The sequence below is a fragment of the Apostichopus japonicus genome, chromosome 18 (assembly GCF_037975245.1).
Source record: "Apostichopus japonicus isolate 1M-3 chromosome 18, ASM3797524v1, whole genome shotgun sequence".
In the NCBI taxonomy this organism is placed as follows: domain Eukaryota; kingdom Metazoa; phylum Echinodermata; class Holothuroidea; order Aspidochirotida; family Stichopodidae; genus Apostichopus; species Apostichopus japonicus.
Window position 1 is genome coordinate 1,015,538 of NC_092578.1, and position 22,390 is coordinate 1,037,927.

General features: G+C 35.9%; 1 protein-coding gene and 1 long non-coding RNA gene across 2 annotated transcripts in view; one reads left to right on the top strand and one right to left on the bottom strand.

Moving 5' to 3' along the window:
- The window catches only part of LOC139958336 (uncharacterized), a 102,911-nt gene that overhangs the window by 15,498 nt on the left and 65,023 nt on the right, over nucleotides 1-22,390 (top strand). The window lies entirely within an intron of this gene.
- LOC139958331 (receptor-type tyrosine-protein phosphatase-like N) overlaps nucleotides 1-22,390 on the bottom strand; it is a 136,453-nt gene that overhangs the window by 6,346 nt on the left and 107,717 nt on the right. The window contains exons 11-17 of the mRNA XM_071955319.1: nucleotides 6,621-6,821; nucleotides 5,508-5,690; nucleotides 4,523-4,670; nucleotides 2,561-2,634; nucleotides 1,953-2,030; nucleotides 1,342-1,530; nucleotides 565-659 (exon numbers count right to left, since the gene is read on the bottom strand). Of these exons, the coding sequence (XP_071811420.1) occupies nucleotides 565-659; nucleotides 1,342-1,530; nucleotides 1,953-2,030; nucleotides 2,561-2,634; nucleotides 4,523-4,670; nucleotides 5,508-5,690; nucleotides 6,621-6,821 (968 nt within the window). The remainder of the gene's footprint in view (nucleotides 1-564; nucleotides 660-1,341; nucleotides 1,531-1,952; nucleotides 2,031-2,560; nucleotides 2,635-4,522; nucleotides 4,671-5,507; nucleotides 5,691-6,620; nucleotides 6,822-22,390) is intronic.

The following is a 22,390-nucleotide window of genomic DNA, read 5'->3' on the forward strand; positions in this document are numbered from 1 at the left end:
ACCGCTGTTATGATTAGTCTATGATTACCAGCCGTTTTCATTAAACAACAACAACAAATATCATGGCTTGATTAGTTCAGGTAGTGCAGATCTAAACCAAAACAGTTAGTGATATTGAGGTCACAGCTTTCTAGAATTTCTGGCATCCTCCATAATCCCTGTCGCCATGGTAATGAATAAAGACCTCCTCACAGAAAACCATCCAAGTGTGCATGATTAGTATTTGTAAGTAAACAAAGTTCCAACACATATGCCTTCAAATATTTTGAAGCAATCGCTAGTCATGACTGAAACATTTTCCAAGAGCATGCAAGAATTACACAGTAAATTTGTCAGATAAACATGAAAGAACTAAAGACTTTAAATATAGTCTTGAAAGAGATGTTTCAATCGTTAAAGAGCTCCACCACTGATGGCATTTGTCCCGCAATTTCAAGCAGCAATTTCATCTATGATAGTTAATACCGGATTAAAACTTGGTCTGGATACAACCATATAGGGGGGGGGGGGGAACTAGCAACTCTGTGAAACATTTATGGGTCAAAGATGGCAGGCATATCTTACCTTCTAAATTCCAAGAGCGCTTTCGGTGAGGATGGGACGCCATCTTTTGTCCAAGATAAGAAGTGGAATTGGGTCACTGTCCTTGTTTCTTGAGTCTGAAGTAAGAAACAATTGAACAAATCCATCATGGATTACAAGCAGTGAGCTATTTCTTATGATAAAACCAGTATTTTACCTCACAAATACAGATTATTCGAATATCACTGCAAGTGATTCAGTACGGATCATTATTATCTATGTTTCACTCAAAGATGATATATAAAGAGTGAGCAAATGATTCAGGTTTATGGCTCAAGACTTTCCTTTCATCATTTATTTTATTAAGACCGAATAAAATGCTGGGGAAGTTAAGTTAAAACATATTTATATGACAAAGAACTCTCATTAACTTTTTTCTCCAAAAGGTCCTCAAGAAATGGAGTAACGGCTTGTTTAAGTGTTGTTTATGTGAGGTTATCAATGGGGGGGGGGGGGGGAAGTGAATAACATTCAAAAGTGAACCAGGGGTGTATGTATAAGGCAGAACTTAAAATTGCAGTGTACAGGAACAGCTGCTTCTCTAGTCACATTTATCATTTACACATTTATGAATTTATTTCTATATGTAAGTAAGCTATAAATAACCAGAAGTCCTGAAGCTCGCGAGCACTGAACATAGCACGTGTGAGATGATTAGCTTGATGGAATATGACATGTACTGAGACGATCATGTTTATCTGATGTCTGCATATATTCCCCCGGGGTCCCTTAACCTTCCTCTATAGTTAGCTTTCTCACCTCTAAGTTCTTGAGATAGAAACTCCTGACCAGGTAGTCATCACACCAGACGTGCTCGGAGACGAGATGCAGCTCGTAGATATGGTAAATAGCACTGCCTTTGTTGGGCCAGTATGGGGTCTTCAAGATCTCAGATTCAGACAAGTGAGTGAGATTGACGATGACTACAGATCCTTGCTCCCAAACCATCTGATGGAGAGAGACAGAATAATGTAATATTATTCATTACTGGTGATGAACCTAGTCTTGGAATACCAGCCATTTGTTATAACAAAAACATACAGATCCTTGCTCCCAAACCATCTGATTGAGAGAGACAGAATAATGTAATATTATTCATTACTGTTGATGAACCTAGTCTTGGAATACCAGCCATTTGTTCAAACAAAAACACAGGAAATAAACTACCAATGTCCAGACTCATTTAAGACAGTGACAAAAAATATAACTTATGGAATTTCTCGATCAAACAAAGGAATGAAGGATAATAAATAAAAATTCAACATGCAATCTATTTTCTACCACATGTAAATGTGAATAATTCTGAATCCTTTGCCATATTTTTAAGACAAACATCTAGCAAGAAATAAGGACAAATAACTAATTCTCACCTGCCAAAAATCTCCCAATGTATTTGGGAGGGGAGCCTGAGTTGCTATGTAAGCAGGGGCTTTTGGATCAGAGTCAACCTGAAAGAAAGAAAAAAAATTTAAAGGACCGTATAGAAGGACCGTATAAAAGGACTGCATAGATGGGGTAAATCAAGAATGAAGAGAACGGAAATAATCCTACATGTGGGATGAGGGGGTACAGTGCTAAACATTACCAATTCAGCAAGTTATGTAGATGAAAATGAGATAAGTAATCAATGCTCATGAATCCCAAAACCAGTAGGGCTGTAGTACTTATTCTAAAGTAGAAAGAACAAATTGTTGGAGAGGGGTCTAAGAGTGGTCTAAGATGAGGAGTTTCCCCTCCTTTGTTTGCAGAAAAAAAAATCATTATTTTGAAGGGTAGGTACATAAAAATGTTACCAGTCAGTAACCATAAGATCATGGTGTATATAGTGAAGTATCGCAAATCAATTTTAATGGGAATGGATACTTCATTGAGTATGCCCCTTTGCAATGCATAAGGAACATTAAAGACAATTTGGCAGATTTTCACAAATAGCAATATACAAATCCGGTAGTTTTTGAAAAGAATGAAATCCACTCACGATGGCGTTAGCGTTGATGTAATCAGATCCGGCAGAGTTGACATTCTCGTTGAGAATAATTCTAGAGTGATCATCTGGAAAGAGTAGAATTCACATAAGTTAATTAACGAATTAACGAAAATTAAAGAGAATAACGAAAAAATAAATTAATTCATGTTGAGAATAATTCTAGAGTGAGCATCTGGAAAGATTAAAATTCACATTAGTTAGTGCGGAGAATAACGAACGAATAAATTAATTCAATTAACAGTTTGAACTTCTGAGCTTATTTGTAGCCTACTGTTTGTTGTATCGTTCATTTAGTTATCTGGAAGAGGGCAAAAAAACAGTATAACTTCAGTAGGAAAGAACGAGTACATAGAAAGCCCTACCTCTAAGCCTATATCAATAAAGAACTATGAATCAAATATAGCTTTGTGCTAGCTAAGAAGCTATCCGTTTGTCAGATTTCAAACTTTTGCTATAAACGAATCTAAATCCTGGATTTTATTACAGGAAATTGACTCCAATGACTTGTAATTTCTAGAGGGCGTCGTTCAATCTCCATCTCACTGATGAAGGTTGCATCATTAACATAGACAACAGTCATCCAAGTAACATCTAGAGGCAACAGCATTCCATTATTTGAAAGTTTGTCATGTAAGCTCTCTGAAGTCTCTAGGGGAGATAGAGGGCTGTTGTACTATGATCAGTCTTAGCCTAACCATTGATTCCATCTGATCATGTTTCAATGACGGCTTTTCATCCCTTTGGGCTAAAAGACATCCACAAAAGAAAAAGACGCACTGTAACATTTCTCATGGATACTATAGATTCATTTTTCCCCCCTCTACCTTCCAGAGCTCATTGGGGATACTAAATTTCTATCTGTTTTGGAGGAAAAAAATGTTGAAAATTACTTCACAGTTTCTTTTTCATAGAACAAAATACAACCTTTCCTATTCTTTGTCTTTTATCTTTATATATTTTACTTTTTTATCCTTGTTTTGAAATAAACTCTAGTGTGAATGTACTTTAAACTTGGGAAGGATGTTAACTTTTTTTATTTTTTTTTACAAATCTTTCTTGAGGCAATATTTGGTTCAGTGATGGATATTCGTAATTTAAAATCATCTGCCAAGAGACATTTGAAAGCATAAAATATAAATGATACATAATTCATTACCATTGACAAATGAAAGACAATGAAACCTCCACTTCCTTGGCAATCCTGTGCACTTAAAAACATTGACTCTGTAGAGAAATCTTGGCCTTTTATTTTCTGGAATCTCGCGGTTGACGACGAGGTTTTATATCAGTATTAGAGCTAATTACGCATACATTAAACTTAATTGCAGCAATATCGCAAGCTTGGGAAAGTGTAAGAGAGAGGGGAAAGTGATTGAATAATGCAGTCTTGTGAATGCGAGTAAGTAAAGCGAATAGGGAATAGAGAGGATGGAAAGTGGTATTCTAAAGCCAATCTTTCTGACATCTTTGATAAGATTTTGTCTTATACAGAGTATACATATTAATCTGCACATTGACTAAGATACAATGTGACTAATAAATATGACATTTAGCAATGGATAAAAAAGTGACCAACAAATTTTTTTTTTTCCCCTTTAAAATAATATATTAATTTTGAGGAGTGAGATTCTTATAGATGTTCAAGTTACATGTAATGATTATGAGAAACTGTCAAACTTACATGGTAATGATTCTGTGAACAACTCCTACAACACCTGTCTCCTACAACACTGTCTCCTACAACACTAACTTACATGGTAATGATTCTGTGCATCTACTTCACTCCTCTCTTACAACACTCTCCTACAACTACACTACAACACTAAACTACAACTCCTACAACACCTGTCTCCTACAACACTGTCTCCTACAACACCTGTCTCCTACAACACCTGTCTCCTACAACACTAACTAAGGTACATGATAATGATTATGAGAAACTGTCAAACTTACATGGTAATGATTCCGTGAATCTATTACGACTTGTGTTCTTTGGTTCCCTTCCTACAGCAGTACTGCTGCCATCTGGTTCATAAGTACAGAGAGCCTCCCACTCCTTGCTGAGCCTGTCCTGGTTCTGAAGATGGTCCTCCATGTAGGTCTTCATAAACAAAAGGAAAACAAAATCCCATTAATTATACAAGAGAATGTTATATAATAATCACAAACAACAGGATTTGTGACATCGTGAATGTTTGATCCAAGGTGCATTCCAGATTAGGGTCAAATTCTGTTGCATTGAAACTTATTCATTTATAAACAGCTAGGATGACAAACTTGTCTTTCAGACAGGTGCCATGACCTAGACTGGTGCCTTCAGTCATTAACACTTGCCTTTATATATTTATTTACTTTTATATATTTATTTACTTTAAAAAAATGCTATAATGTTACTGCATGCATATGATTTCAAATTTCGGACAAGATCACCAAACCATAAAAATATTACCTAGAACAGAAATAGCACTACAGGTGTGAAGAACTTAAGTCAAAAATGTTGCAGTACACATTATTTGCCTACTTTAACAAAATTTAACTTTAATCCAGTGCAATTAAAAGCCATCAAAAAAAGAATATGGTTCCAAGTGTTCTAAATGCCTGCATTAAAAACATATCATCAAAGCTTTCACAAACAAAGGGACTATAATAAATAACGTTCCGCATAAATTACTCCAACCATGTTTGAACAGATACTGTTTATATATTAGCAGCAGCAAAAAACCTGGTAGGTTTAAAGCACTGGTAGCCAAACAACTTCTCTAATAGATCAATCAATTAATCAATCTTAAATCAATCGATCCTCAGAGCTAGTACAGTTTTACAGAGCTAGTACAGAGCTAGTACAGAGCTAGTACACATTTAAGGCCTAAGAACGTAGGTTAATTCTTATATCTCTTCACCAACAATACTCTTTCTATGATGGTAACTTTTCCCTTACCAATACAACATGACCAGTTGATATATCCATGTTAGACTGGACAGGCTCCTCACTCCATGACGAAGTACTACTGCGACTTGATGGACTTGGTTGAGCGCCCTCACTCTGGGCAATGCTACTGATCCGGCTCAGTGGTTCAGGTTTCTCTGTTTGTTTGGTAGCCATCCTCTGTCGACAGAGATCCTGTAGAAAGAATACAATCAAGGCAAAGTTCAAATAAATAAACTAGCCAAAATGAAAGAGAATTCGGGGTAATAAAAACAACAACTCATTGTTTATGACATGGAGGCTCACAGGGTGTAATGTGAAGAGTTATATACGAGGCTACACGGAAAGGAGAGTTTTAGTATTATATAATTCTGGTATCAGTACAGTGAAAATGCATCTTCAATCAATGGAAATGTATCTATTCTATGGAAGGGTAAGTTGCCTCCTTAAGAAATAAAACAATGCGTTTAAATTGGATATGTCAGATGGTGAAACCAACCAGCAGATTTTGTCTGCAGCTTGCAGTGAGTCTTTTCGTTGGCGAAAAATTTCTCTCAACCAACATACTATGGCTTTGAAGTAAACCCTGTCCTAGCTCCCACACACCTGTGCCCCACCCCCTATGCCTTCCCACCCATTGATTAATTCTACTCACTGTAATAACCTGATCTGGCTTCTACTCCTGTCTCGTCTTTAACTCACATCTCATCAACTTGGCTTGTAAGTGATTCCCTGGCCATTCCCACATGACTCCCCCACCCTCCACTAAAACTCTATCCCACCTCCCCCCCACCACCACCCATTGATTAATTCTACTCACTGTAATAACCTGATCTGGATTCTACTCCTGTCTCGTCTTTAACTCACATCTCATCAACTTGGCTTGTAAGTGATTCCCTGGCCATTCCCACATGACTCCCCCACCCTCCACTAAAACTCTATCCCACCTCCCCCCACCACCACCCATTGATTAATTCTACTCACTTCATAACCTGATCTGGATTCTACTCCTGTCTGTTCTTTAACTCAGTCTCATCAACTTGGAAGTGATTCCTTCGCCATTCCCACAAGATGCCCCCCTCCCCACTCCCTAACAATCGTCCCCACCCATTGATTGCTACTTACTTGATAATCTGATTTGGCTTCTGGTTCGGTCTCTTCTTTGCCTGATAGTCCCTTCAACTTGGCTTGGAAGTTGCTCCTCTTCCTAATGCAATAGATGGATACGACCACGATGAGGATCAAGAGAACACAGAGTGAGAGGATGACCGTCAGAACCACTAAGGCTGTGTTATCTTCATCTTTCAGGGATTCCCCAGTTTCCACCTTTAAACAGACAAAAGAGAAAGAACCTGAAGGATTTCTGCCAAGACATTGATAAGTTAATATAAGTATCCTGGCTAACATAGAATGATATGCTCAGACAAATCAAGAAGAGTGAGTGAAGTCTGCTGGAGAACAGTCGGCGGTTTTTCCAACTTTAATATTGGGGACAACAGCGCCCTCCTTTAAGTGGCATGAGATCATATTGCAGATATTAAATAAAAAGACAATACAAAGAGAAAATACAAAAACAATGCATTAAAGATCAAGATATATATACCCACCCCCGTAAAACAAGTCAACTAAACACACACACACAGTTTGAACATAGTAATATGTAAAGACCAACAAAATGTCACCAAGTCATCCATATACTGTATGAAAATGCAGACAAGCATCTCATTAAGTAAAATGGAAGAGAGACAGAGGAGGGAGGGGTGGGGAGGAGCAGGCAGAGGTAGGGAAGAGGGAGCAGGGGTGGGATAGGTTACTATATTTAACTTAAAAATGAATGAATACAATGCCAGTTTGAGAGGGCAAGGGAGGGTAAGAGGGATAGGGAGGGGAGAGAGGGGGTGAGAGGGGGAAGCTTGACAATACTGGTTTGGATAATTACCACCCTTCTCATGTGACTGATGGTAAAGAACACAATGGGAGGAGGGACAGATTAAAGAGATTCATCACAGCAAGTAGCCAAGTTTAATGGAATTATTTTAATAAATTTAAAGTGAAATAAATGAAAAGGATAAAAAAAATATGACATTTGTTTCTTTTAATTTTGGAAACATTTTCCCGAAAGATATCAACAGCTTTAGTGGAATTATTAGAAGTTATGTGAATTCCCTGTTTGCTAATTTTTCACCCCATGTAGCTCTTTAAATTACTTCCTCTCCATCAGACAGGAGCAAAAAATCAAACTTAACTCTACGATGAACAACGGCTAGAGTAATTTTCAGCAGAAAGCTTGATACTTCTAAACTTAAACAACATGTAGGTTAGTAAGCAGTATGCAGACTATAGACAGTACATGCTGTAAATTGAAACGAGTACAGAACCTACAGTAATACTATTATAGTAAACCTATGAATGTGGTTGATGATTATGTTGTAATAAATATACATTCATACATATTCATATAAACCAGGGTTTGAATAGTTAATGTATCTTACTACTATTGAGAGCCACTTGCATTACTAGTAGAACCCTTGAATGAGTGTAAGGTTCTAAGGATGAATAAGAGTACTTACTGTACTCTTCAAACAACAAGTCTTACATGTTCTACTACATACTGTACATGCAACTGATAATCAGGCTTCACTATAGTTTAATAAGGCTATCTTAGTAAACCAATTATTGTCCAGCGGTTCCAGATATACAGTAGTTATCATGTACTTTATCCTCCAGCACCAAAAGCCAATTAGGCCTAAAACTCTCTTAAACAGCATAAAGGGTAATAACAACAAAGCCATTGTTCCAAAATGCTTACGTTGCAAATGCCTGAAATTCTTTCCTTTCTAAGTAGGACTTAGTAACGAGCTGACGTAGCTAACGAGTACATTAATAACCTGAGAGAATGAAACAATCTTAGCCCCCTAAAATAACCCTGGCATAAAGTATAGAAAGTGCTTAGTAGTATAAATCAAGCTATCGGGCATCACTTTCAATACTCAAACGTGTGCACATATCCGCTTCTGAAATCCTGAATGCAAGTGATTAATATCACTTTGCAAATTCAGAAAAATTCTCAACGATATTTTAACACAGTGTAATTAAATTCACAGATCTACGGACTAAAAAAAGGCCTGAAAAAAGTATTACAGACAAGCACATTGTTTCTTCAGAGATAAAGTAATTAGATATTAAAGGAAACATAATCATGAAAAGCTGTATAATAACAACAAAAATGGAGACTAAATTAAATATGAAACCTGGAAATCCAGTGCTCTCTCTTGAGGACTACGTGGCAACTTGGATGAACAACCAATTCCTTACACAGTGCTGGGTGACTTTGCTGTGAGTGCAACAGCATTGCAATGAATGAGTATATTTAAGTGCATGGGTTAATGCTATCTGATAATAATGGCTTACAGTAGACGCCTACCAGTACAATTACAGGCTTGGTATATTGTTTCACAGAAGAATGAGTAATTTGAAACCACTTGTATATATATCGCCTTTATCTGTATCATGCTGCTTAAAAGGATGAAATAACTGTACACAATTTTACATACAATATTACATACAATAATACATACAACAGTAAAGATTGGTTTACAAAATAAAAAAGGAACAAACAATTCACAGAAATGGGGCTGACATGATACAAATTTTTAGAACGATAGAGTTTTCAGTCACAAGAATTTTTTATTAGCTATGCTACTCAGTATGATTGTCCTTAATTTATTAGCAGAAAGCTATAATGGTGGAATGGGAACATAAATGAATTTAGAGTTGACTGTCTTCACCCAAATCTGATGGAATCGTACAAAGAGCTTAAAGGGAATATAACAAAGATGAAAGGCAGACTATGTTAATTGTTCCAATTACACTATATAAATCACACCTAGTATTATCAAAATTAGTCAAACAGGGTTTGACAATGCCAAAGTAAAGTTTCAATTTGTTGTACACAAAATTTTCTGTGCTCGAGTAAAATGTTGTAAATAATAACTTTGTTAACATGGACACAAAATTCGGAGTGGTGGTGCAAGCTAGTTTTCCATAAACATTTACAGGTGCTAAGAATAACCACTTTGCTGTTCGTTCAATAAAAAAAATTAACCGATTAATCAGCAAAATAACCGGTTAACCCAGCAAAATTGAACTGGTTAACTATGACTGCGTCTAAAGTTCTTGTTTTTTTCTACTTTGATTTTCCAGAAGGGTTTTGTCCGATTACCTGTGAATATAACCTTGTTTTGGATTGATTGACAAGCTATAGATCTTTAATTTGATTCATACCAGTATTAATGGGAATCTCATGATTTTCTCTACCATTTAAAAACTAAAAATGGAGAATACCCTTTTGGTGTCCTTATTAACATTCTTGAGCCCTTTACATGTATTAGGTCTACACACAAAACAAAAATGCCGAGAGTGATCAATTTAACTAACCAGCACCTAAATTTGATTCGAGTAGTTTCAACAAAAGCCAGTGTGCCGAGTCTGTGTGGGTTGGTTGTTTCAAGCCGTACTTATAAACTATATACTAGAGTTCACAGCGACGACGTTGACTGAATCTGTATTTGGCATCTCTCAAGGCTCTCTTTCCTTATCTCGTTTGTGCGTGGTAAATGTCAACTTAAAAATACAAGTTTATTTAAGTAGTGTTTGAGCTGTAAATAGATCTATACCACTGGGTAAGCACAGTCAGTGTACATACATGCATACTATGGAAAGTATAGGAATAACTTAGAGAGGTAGGGCGGGGCTGCATTGATGAGAAGAAAACAGTCAAGTTGCAAAATTATCAGCGAAAAACATTTCAGAATAGAGCAGCTTTAGCTAATTAATCACTACAATACTGATAAAGGATTGAGAACTTTAATGAAAGAACAATTACTGAAGATATAGCCTTGAAAATTAATGAATTTATCAAGAATCATTTGAGAGTGACAATTAGAAAAACAGACAGGATATCCAGTATATAGAATGAATGAGGAAAATTCTCTTTTTTTTTTAATGTTCAAGAATAATTTGGACAAAACTACTTAATTGCAAACATATATTATGATAGGCATTTAAAAATTCATTCACATCCAAATTCTTGCTGGATAAATGTAGACCACAATTCACTATATACATCGAGCACCCAATGTGCTATAAATAAAGCTACACTATATTTGCACATGTAGGCTAGGTCAATGTGCTGTCATTAAGCTACACTATATTTGCATGTACAGTAGGCTTGCTCTAAATCCCTTCAATTCTCATACATCCAGCACCAAATGTGTTGTCATAAAGCTACACTATATTTGCACATGTAGGCTAGGTCAATGTGCTGTCATTAAGCTACACTATATTTGCATGTACAGTAGGCTTGCTCTAAATCCCTTCAATTCTCATACATCCAGCACCAAATGTGTTGTCATAAAGCTACACTATATTTGCATGTAGGCTAGGTATAATGTGCTGTCATAAAGCCATATTATATTTGCATGTTGGCTAGGTCTAAATCCCTTCAATTCAGTTATTTTCTTCAGACAAGGCTTGGTTTTACAAGGAGAAAGAAAGAAAGAAGGGAACATAGAATTGCTTAATAATCTATATACAAAAATTTACTTATCCTTGAACCCGGTTAATTGATGTAGATAAGAACTAAGATAGACCATGTTAGAATCCTGCCTGTTTTAGTAGCCTATAGCTCTAATACCTTATAAGCCATGGTATAACAGAATGCAGTATGTCCAGCTTGGGCAACATGTGGAAATAATCAGCTTCCCCTTAAAGACATCAGGAATATTCCAATTTAACTTTTACATGACAAAATCTCATGAATAATCAGATCAATTAATATGAGAATAGAGACCATTAGAATGACAATTAATTCATTACAAAAGAATCCTACTTGCAATTCTGTGCTTCAAAGAAACAGGAGAGGTTCTCGAGCTTGACACCAACGAGATTCTGCTTCTACAACTATTGGCGTTATGTTTTTTATGGTACATTTCCATGACTACTTCATACTAAACTACCATTGCATTATATTCCATATATAACCTGCTCCATGCAATATAAACAATTGTGAAAAAGTTACACATTTTGATAATTTTTTTAGTTGCTTCTTGCAATTTGATTGATAGTCCATATAACATGCTACAATTCAATACCGAAAATATTCACAAACCTTTTGGCGGAAAAAGGATGGATGTGAATTACTGCATTGAAACAGCAGATTGAAAACAGATTTTGCTGAGGTGCATTTTTGGTGATGGTTGACAGAAACTTGCCACAGCGATGGGAAAGAAAATTCCCAAAACTAAAAAACTAGAAGCCTAAAAAACTAGAAGTTTGAAACTGAAATTAACAAAGTAACAGCCTTTGTTTATGCTATTTAAAACAATACACAGTAAAACTTATACAGCTCCAAGAATAAAAAGCCTAACCTTAGCCAGTTACCAACTTCTTGTTTTCCCACTGCATGATACATTGATATAATATATTTGTAAGAAAACTTGTCTGAAACTTACAAAGCAAATGACTAAAATCCTATTATGAGACTACATTCTTGTCTATTTTGTAGACAAATTCCTCATATTTGTCGGATTTTAGTCAGTTACATTCATAACAGATAATTTTTCATTCCTCATATAACTGAGACAATATTTAAATATCAATTTGTCTACTAATGTTGTAAAAGATTATGAATAATAAGTAGGATAAAAATATATCACCCAATGCACCATCACAAAAACCACTTAGTCTACTCAGCCGTAACACTCCTACAGCCCCTAATGCCAAGCAGAGCTACAAACATCTTCCTCTCTTAAATCAGAAACCATCAAAGCTTATGTCGGTTCCTGCATTTATTATCTTAGCCGACATCCACTCCATACTGTGATGCTTTAGAAGGTCGGAAGGCTGTCCTTTGATATGAGAGGAGAGCTGTTAATCAAAGCTTGGCTAAAACTTATGAGGTGCTTGCACTTTAATGAAATGAATTTCACCTGGCATTGAAGTAACGTCTACAAAACGGCTAAAACACTTTTGTATCAATCAACCTCTTGGAATACAGTCCAAACAATTATGCATCCACAATATACACACAATATATACAGACAATATATACACACAATAAAGCATTAGGAATCCTTGCCATTTACAAGCACCGTGGAGTCTTGATAAAGACCAAAGACTGATTGATGCAAACGTTAAAGCAACAAATTTTGACGAAAAAGATAAAAAATATTTTCGTAGGAATTTCTATCAGATCTGAACCTTGCCATTTATTGATTTGAAGCAATCGCTTCAGATTGACTCAGTGACCTTGACCGTTGTCTTCCTGGATAAGAGAATTAACTTTTCACTTTTTCGTATTCACGAGAAAATAACAGCGAGATATGAAGCGTGAGCAAAAATTAAAATCTAAAAGTGACATCTGTCTTTACAACTGCAGAGAAAGTAGCACTGTGAAAAATCTAGAAGGGAAGCATAGATCTCGGGAGGTTTGGAACTATTTTGAAAAAAAAAAAAACCTTAGTGGGAAAGATGCTTGTATCTAAATGGCAATTAATACTTTGTAAATTACAATAGTGGTAAATGTTAAAATAGAAAATGATCTAGATAGTAGTTATCATTATGATTGGCTCTTTAGACGAAGATATTGTTTGCCAAACATCTCTCCCACCTCCCCTACAGTCCCTGGCCCCACACCCCCTCCCCATGTGCACATCTCTAATGACTAATTACCCAGAATGGCTGGGCACGAAACACCAAGACTTGTATATAAACACAGTGAACCTACTCTATTTCTTTTTCCATAAATCTTTTATATAATTTACAGACTTGAATGTCTTACAAATCTGTTGCAAAACAGGATAGCCTCCGTAAGTTAGTCTCTATAACAATTTGTGAGTGTATTTCCATTTTCCATTTATGGGCACTATATACAGACATATTATTTAAAAGAAATTAAAAAAATAAAACAATAAAACTGGCTGCCACTAACTAATGTCCTCTTTGAAGCATATCATGCTATACATTCACTGCTGTTACAAGAGATATATAGATCTACATATAAGTTGATACGTTTTACGTGTTGTCAAAATTCAAACAGAGACTTTTTAAGCACAGACGGTTCAAGCTAGCCTTGTTTAAACTGCGATATTCAACGTAAATTTGTTGCTCGTTTTTATAAAATTATTTTATAAGAAGATATATTCCTTAACAATAACCCTCACATTTGTGAGTGGTTAACTTATCTATGACATGAAATGGAAATGAAGGACAATCATATTTAAACCATATCTTAGTAAGGTAATTAAATTTAATTGAGAAGCATTAAGTAATTAACTAGAACCTGTTATAATTTTACTTCAGCTAGAAAGAGGGGGGAAAGTATGGAGGAAAGTTATTTTGAGATTATTGAAATGCAATTTAACTGTAAGTGAACTCTTCCTGTTCCTGTTTTAGTCTTTTTTATTCGTTTTTTAAGTTCACTTGCAAAAGTGCATGAAAAATATTTATTTTAAATGGGAGGGTAAATGATGGGATAATTATCATTTTAAGAATAGGAAACAGATTGATAGAGAGCAGAATGCTCAAACCTAATGCTCCTTAAAATGACTTAGTTTGGGCAGGGAGCAGCTGGTTTGGCATGCAGTAAGGACAAAAATTTTAACTTTTATTATATATTAGAGACGGTTTTGCTAAGCTTGTTCTTAGTCAAAGTCACAAAATCTGAGAGGTCCTTTCAACTTTTTCCATTCCCTTTTAATGTTTCAGTTTGAGAAAGGGTGTCATCTTTTTGGGTAAAACAAAGAGCAGAAGTTTACACAATACAATAATTTTTTATCTAAAAGTTTAAAAGAGAATATAGGAGGTGAGAAAAAGGGAAGAAAGAAATATTGTATTTTATGCTACTTGCAAAAGAATTATAGAATGAAATTTAAAATAACTAAAATGCTATTCTCATAGTTGAAAAAAAAAAAAAAAACCCACAGTAGAAAGAAAAGGAAAAGTCATCTGAAAATATTTCCAAAAATAAAATAAAATATTTGAAAATGAAATCTCACCATCTGCAGCAGATAACTTACAGTTCTCAGCGCATGCTACGCCACAGTACATACTGTAAACGAAGGTATCGACAATTCCAGATATTCAACACGTACTTCCCTTCACAGACAGTGCTAGTCACAGTATAAAGTATCAGTGCGCATGTTTAATACACAGCTTCTACTGCTGCTAATACTACTACTACTACACAAAGGGACTTCAACTAGCGCTCTCTCTCTAGACTACAGAACAAAGAAAAAAAAAACCACGGTTCCATCCAGGCTGCTACCACGAGTTGATGTGACCTTACATTGGTGATACATCTGCCTATACCAACCTACAGCTGCAACGTATGACCTTGCTCACATAATAACGACCAATCCTAGCTTCCCATTCATATCAACATCGAGAGAAATCTCCCCCCAATTATTTGCTTTTTTTCTTTTCTTTCTTTCTTTTAGTGATATATTTGGAAGCAGGAGGGCGTTTACTGCATTTGATGCAACAATGACAAAGAGGTTCTCTTAGGCAAGTCACAGCAGTATATGTACACCCTACATTATATGCTACAGTGTGGCAGTGATCATTAATAATAATATTTAAAAAATAGCAACAAAAAAAATGAAGAAAAAAACAAACAGAAAAAAAGAAGCCTGCAGGGCATAGAGGGAATTCATAGGCAACATGCATAATATTATAACGCTGTATTTGCATGAATGGAGAGAGAGAACAACAGGTAGATAAGAAAATGTAATATTTAGTAAGATATATCTGGAGTGAACACAATAATAAACGTTAGAAATGAAATTAAAACAGAACAATGTATACAGAGGTTTGGAGGGAAGTTAAAGATGTGTAGTACTTAAAAATAATGAGGCGGGGAAATAAGAAAATTTATAACGTTTACATTATAGTTGAGATGTGACAAACAAAATTGGTTTGTGAGGATAAAGAGCTGGTAGTGAGACACCAAACAGGAGGTAGAGGTGTGTTTTTACTGGTTTGGATGGACGAGGGGGAAGTGGGAGGTAAGGGGTTGGGAAGGATCATGGGGGCAGGGGTTTTGAAATACTTTGTTCAAGCTAAGGCTATATAAGCCTAATTCTGTTCAACTATCAATAGAAGAGGATATATATCAGTCATAAATATTTCAATAATTTTAAAAGATCACATAATACTGTTTTTTTAGTGGGATTATCTATCAGGATATTTAATGATGATTTTTGATAGGAATCTACATAACTAAGGAGTTGCTAGGGCTCCTTGACTGGTCTTCAAATCCAGGAAATAATTGGTACTAATGCCCCAGCAGCCACTTGCACTGTGACTGGATATATGCATTAGGGATAACTGTCTCAGTAAACTGCTTATAATAATGTGTTAACCACAAAGACACCAAACAGGTCAGCCTAGTTGAAAAGCACACATGGATCGAGAGAACGAATGAATGAATAAATCAAAGTGAGCCTCTGCCACGTGGTACAAAGGAACAGGAGGCGGGGCTTATTTCAGAGACAATGCAACAGCAACAAGGGCTCTTAAAATTGGCGGGATAAAATGTCATTTGATGAAGATATAAAGCTATAAAGAATAAATAAGCTCTGTAATAGATAGCAAAGGTAAAGCATACAGTTGCTGGTTGGGTTTGTCTGTGGTATGATCAAACTGCCATATCAAATGAGAGATCACAGGGCAAGATATCTGTATATTATATATAAATATATACTGGGATAGTAGACTCAGTAGGTGCTAGGTGTGGCTGTAATAAAGATACACAAAAGGAAATAAGGTGTGTCTGAGGGACACCCTGGGGAACTGGGGGGGTATATTCCTACTATTTACTCAGAGGATTTGAATATTAACTATGGTCAATGTTATAAGATTAATAATATGGAACAAAAAGCAATCAGCATCAGGAAAAAAATTATGCAGTGGTAAAATTATGCGCACAAACTATATTCTATCTATCCAGTATGTGGACATAATTTTTTTTTTTTTGCTGTCTAGGATTTGCACTGACACTTTTTGAAGATTTGTTTAGAATTTGTACATTATTTTACATATATTTATCTTATTTAGGCTTAAAATTATTGCAGCATTATAAATGCAGCATTGGACAGCATTATTCAGTTTGAAAACTTGAAGCTGAAATGCCGTAATTATCTACGACGAGGGGGAGAAAATGAGAAACCATTGATCAATGGTGCATGTACTGTCTCATTTGTAGTTAACTTTGGAGATCAATATTTCTATAATTCACAAGTACTGTACCTTGAAGCAAGTAACTGAGAATTAGACGTCTATTTTCAAACAAATTTGTAAATTAGTTAAATGATCATGGCAAAGAACGTAAACCACCGAAACCCCCCCCCCCCAAAAAAAAAAAAAAAACTGGAATTAACTTGTATTTTAATCTGCAAGTCTTTAATTTCCCAGTACTCCATAAAAATATGTTTAAGAACAAACACACTGGAAGGTAATAATTGTACATAAGCAAGCAGAACTGAGAATTCCCAGTCATATTTTATCTTGATTTATTTATTTATTTTTTTTTAAGGATATAAGATGTAATTGCTGCTATTAGTCTATCATTATAATTATTGCCTGTTAGGTTATGTGTCACACACTTATCAACAGACCACTCACGGTACATCTTTTGTATTCTGCAAGCACTTCAAATGCAAAAGAATAAGTCAAACTGTGTCCGAAGGAACAGCATACAGTATATGCATGAGTCTTTATATTGACACATGAACCACTCTAACGGCTACCACTGTTTAGCAACGTTGTTTTGTAACATATTGTGACATTACTATCGCACCATCTCCCCGGATAATCACCGCTGGGAATGAGATACGCCTTGCTGCACAGTTAATAGGATGCATCTGGGTCTGTGGTAAGCCGTTTGTGACAAAACTGTCAGAATCGGCTCATATCTGCCTGACTTGTTTCTGCTACATTAATCCAAGAATTGTAATTATAAAACTGGTAGAACCAAAATTGGTAGTGAAAATACATACAAACAGACAGATAGACAGACACACACACAGACACCAATGAATGGGCTATTCCATTACTGTAGCAGCATACATAAAGGTTAAGTGGTATATGGATTGAACCATGCACAATGTAGAAACTAAACAACTGGGCGGAAAATTATTAATGGTGGCTCACAGGCGAATTTAAGGGCTAATTTGATCTAATGCAGAATGAACAACCTATACATATCTTGACCTCTCTCTGGCCCCTGAATCTTGACCTCTCTCTCTCTGGCCCTAAATCTTTCTTAGGATGCAAGAGATGAAACATGATCGCTTTTAGACCAAGTTCTCATAAACTAATGGACTTGTGGTTATTATAAAATAAGACTGGAAAATTAATCAATTTACTTTAATGAATATTTGACATTATACTATTACTAATATCTTCAAGAAACATATCTTTAAAGCTTACATTTATGTTTCCAACGATACGTTCTTTTGTTCAGTATTCACATGCAAATTGCCTTTGTTTATTTGACTACAGCCCACACAGGAATATGTTTCCCCCAACATCCATCCTTCAGTCTCCTTGCTATCTTATCTTACAAACTTCCGATTTATCTCCAGTATATTATCAATCTTTACGCTTCCGCCTACATAATATATATCGCATGGGTTATGTTTACAATCGTGGTTTCTTTTCATTTCACTGTGTTTCAAAGAGTTTAGTTAACCTTCTCATGTCAAATACAATTTAAATTGTCATGAAAATTTGTAGTCGACTTAATTAGTCCTGGCTACAGACTAGGTACTATTAATACATTTCAATTGTAACTGTAAGAGGCAACTCAGCTAAAAATCATTGCCTTTAGTTATGCTTGAACATTCTATTTCACAAGCACCCCCCCCCCTCCCCCAAAACACACACAAAAAAGTCAAGTCACCAAAAATTAACTTGCCTTTCAGTTTGCTTTTAAGATACTCTCAAGTTATTTTTTATGCTAAGCAAAGGAACGGGAAAAAAAGCACGCTCTAAATTTTTTCCTCATTATTAAAGCAATGCAGAGGTTCAGAGAGAGAGTGAGTGAGAGACACCTTGAAGAATTTGTGAAGACACACGCAATGTGAATAATCAATAGGCCGAACTACTTGAAGCCCAGAAACGGCAGCCATGATTTTATGCGAATCATGTCTGTGGTTGTGGCAGTGCATGATCACAGACAGACATCAGCCGCTAACACTGATATCATCTTCTTCGTGGCTGTCATCATCTGTTGCTATTGCTACAATGTACCATCTCACCTCGGTGCTGCTCGCCACAAGTCTAATGTGAACTCACCTGATGAGAGTTTGACGCACGATAGGCTGACTGATTCTCTCTTGTTGGCAGAAGTTAACACAGGAAGTCGTGTATCTGGTTCATTGCATCTGCCGGTCTCTAAAGGCCTCCACTTAAAAAACTTATTTCGAACACGCAAAACAACCTGTGTCACGTTCCTCCCTCAAAGCCGCACACATTTCTCAGCGGTCAATTTCATTAAAAGCTAAGACGGTTTGAAAATATTGAAGAACACGTACACCGTCACTAAAGTGAAGCTCTGTGCGGCAGCCGACGACAACGACAATGGAGTATGGGAGAAGGATTCAACGGCTGAAGAGATTTAAACTGAATACTTCACTCCAGTTGTCTAACCCCTAACACAGACTAACGATGATGGTGGTGAATAGCTCAAAACTACCAACCATAAACTGATGCAGCAGAAATGATTAAAATATCTTTCACTTCAGACATGAATGGAATCAGCACATGCCTATACTGTAGCCTTGAACTGGCTTCTCCATGCAATCATCAATGATGGAGAACAGATTGCTTCAATCCGTAGTTTCCCTCAAAATCATTTTTTTTTTTTTTTTGTCGAGAGGATAATTGAAATGAGAGGACACTTGATGGTTAAAGATGAGAGATTCTAGCTTTGCTCTATAACACACATGCTCAGCCGAATGAGTACGAAAATTCCAAAGTGGGCTTAAAAAGTAAAGGCATTGTGAATATCAATCGTAAAAGTGTAAACTGTTCATGTCATTGATTTGCAGATAGCAAAATGTTTTATGTCTGCAACAAAATGTAGCTCTACAAAAATTGCCGGTTACTACGTATCTTGATAATTAAACTCCACCAATTTAGACTTAAAGCAGTATCGAAAATCCTTGATCTACTTGAGATTTCATTGATTGTATCTGATACACCTGCTAATTCTCACCACAAAATCAACAGCCCAGCTTTGCCATTTGAATTGGTACAGAGTGAACAATTTCAGATTAATTCATCTTGATAACAGACAAATCTAATATTACAAAGTTAAAGCAGTGAATGGTAATATCACCCCAAAAGCATTAATGTTGAGTATAATTCATATGTGCAACCTTCAGTTGTTTACATGGTGACCAAAGCAATGGAAAAACTAATATGTTTGAACTTAAAGCAGCCTATCGTTACAATTATCTGATCTTAATAATCCCTCTCCTGTCTTTACAACCTAAGCAAGAACAGACAACAATATATTACAAAGTTTTAAATCTACAGTACCATAGAGATTAAACAATTACAAGCATAAACAATCCTTAACTGTATTTAAGATAACAAGAAAATCTATTGGTCAGAATCAGGGTACAGTTTAGAAATCTCATTTTTTAGATTATTTTTGATAAATTTATTCCTCAACTGATGTACATGAAATGAGCTTTTCATCAGTTGATGGTTTGGTTTACCTGATTACTGACAAGACAGTGCAACGTTTCCCGTTTATAAACTACATATTGAAGAACAAGTTCTATTGATGAATTATTTCCAGCGATATGTGATCTCTTGTAATTGTGAACATGTGGCAACACTATAAGTTACAGTCATTGTGTTCGAGTAAACTACTATTTCAGACGGTGGTGAGTCAATAAAATATTTAAACTGAAGGCTGTTACTTTGTCACTGCAGGAAGTAATAACACGTCTGTATAAAATTAGCCAAGCATTTTCAGTTTATATCTTTTGTTTTTCTGCCCACACCTTTTTTTTGGGCATTGTTGTTGTGAATTATCATTCTACAAATAGATTGCACTACAAAACTTTCTAGTAACTTAATTTTACATGAACCTTACAAAGCTTAGGGCACAGTAGACCGAAAGTGGGAGGGATAGGTGGGCTGGGTGGGGGGGTCCACATTATCCAGATCACAACCCAGTCTGGTTCTCCCATATCCCCTCTAACCTGCTATTAACCTAGATCTTTGGCCTGCTGGGCAGTAAAAAATCAATTGCAAATCATACATGTCAATTCAACAATGTACATACACTGTAATGTACATTGATATGCACACTCAAAAATCTAACAAATTCTTAGGGAGTTTTCTGATATTATTTTGAGACGCGCTTTGCCTCACATTACAATTCTGCACATATGCAAGATACTTCTATGATTCATTTGGTAACATTCTTTGACTATCAAGTGACTTACCATACTCCTCTGCATCATTAATGTATCAATAGACTTCATTCTAGTAATCGGTAACATTCTTCACACGGTATGTGAGTCTGCCGGATGTGGAATGTTCCACCATCCATCATTTACTGCTAATTAATGATGTTATGTTATCTAGCATATACATCTAGCCATACATTGTTACAGTATCTATGCACATCTCTAGCATCATAGCCTGTTTATATGCGAGGCTTCAGACCAACCTTACCATATTCCATACATTTTGCGATACATTTAGAGAATGCAATTTCTCGACTGATGATAATCTGTAGTCATCATCTGGTTCAATAAACCTGGATTATACGTCTATATCTCATGTTAAAGACCCAACCAATCTTTCCCTTTTTCTGTTATATATATATAAGCCTCAGAGACCAGAATAATAGCAAACACTTCAGACAACTTCATCCATGGATGACTGCTGGCACTAACAACAGCTGTTGTTGAACACTTTATGTAGAGATGTCACGTGACAAAGTAATGTTTGCTCATATGACCAAGAATGCAAATAAGGGTGTGTCACACATACAGTTTAGATGCTGTCTGTAGATAATGCTACACTTCCGCTAGGAGATGAACATGGCAGATCACGACTTCATGGAGTGAACGTTTAAACTACAGTACATCATAGCCACTGGCATGATAACAAGGGGATGGTGGGAGGGGGGGGGGGGCATTGGAGAAAGTATTGGGTCAGTGGCATAACCCAGCTTCCAATCAGTCAAGTGTTTCAAGTAACATAATAGGATTTTTTCATTTTGCATCCCTTTTTTAATAATGTAGTTTGTTTCTCTAGGGCTGATTCCTCTTGCTTCACCAATGACATTGCAGCCTACTGCTCCCCTCCCCACCCCACCCCACCCCTCTCTCATATGTTGCCATTCAATTTAATGTACAAAGTATAAAATTCTTTGGTAAATGTCAAATATCGGCACACTAAGAAAAATTGGGAAGAATCCTGATAATTACTATTCATATTCTTTTATGAGAAATTTATAAACTTTCATCGAGGAACAGGTAAAAACAGTTAAGGAGGATGCTTTTTGAAAAGTCTTTCTGATAACCATTACTAATGCTAGCTGTGTATGTCCCTGTCACATGATCAGTCACATGACAGTATTACTGACATGAAATATGGACAAAACTTGAAATGTTTCCAGTTGCTAAACACTTGGAAAGCTGTGCAATGTAACATCCCCCCCTCCAAAAAAAAAGTAAAGCTTGTCCATAAGAATATTGCTTCCAAATTCATCTTTATAACTATTGTCAAAACATACTTTTTTTATTTTTTATAAATTGACTTGATAAACAAATTTGTTTCCGGAAAGCTAGCTCATTTTATGTTTA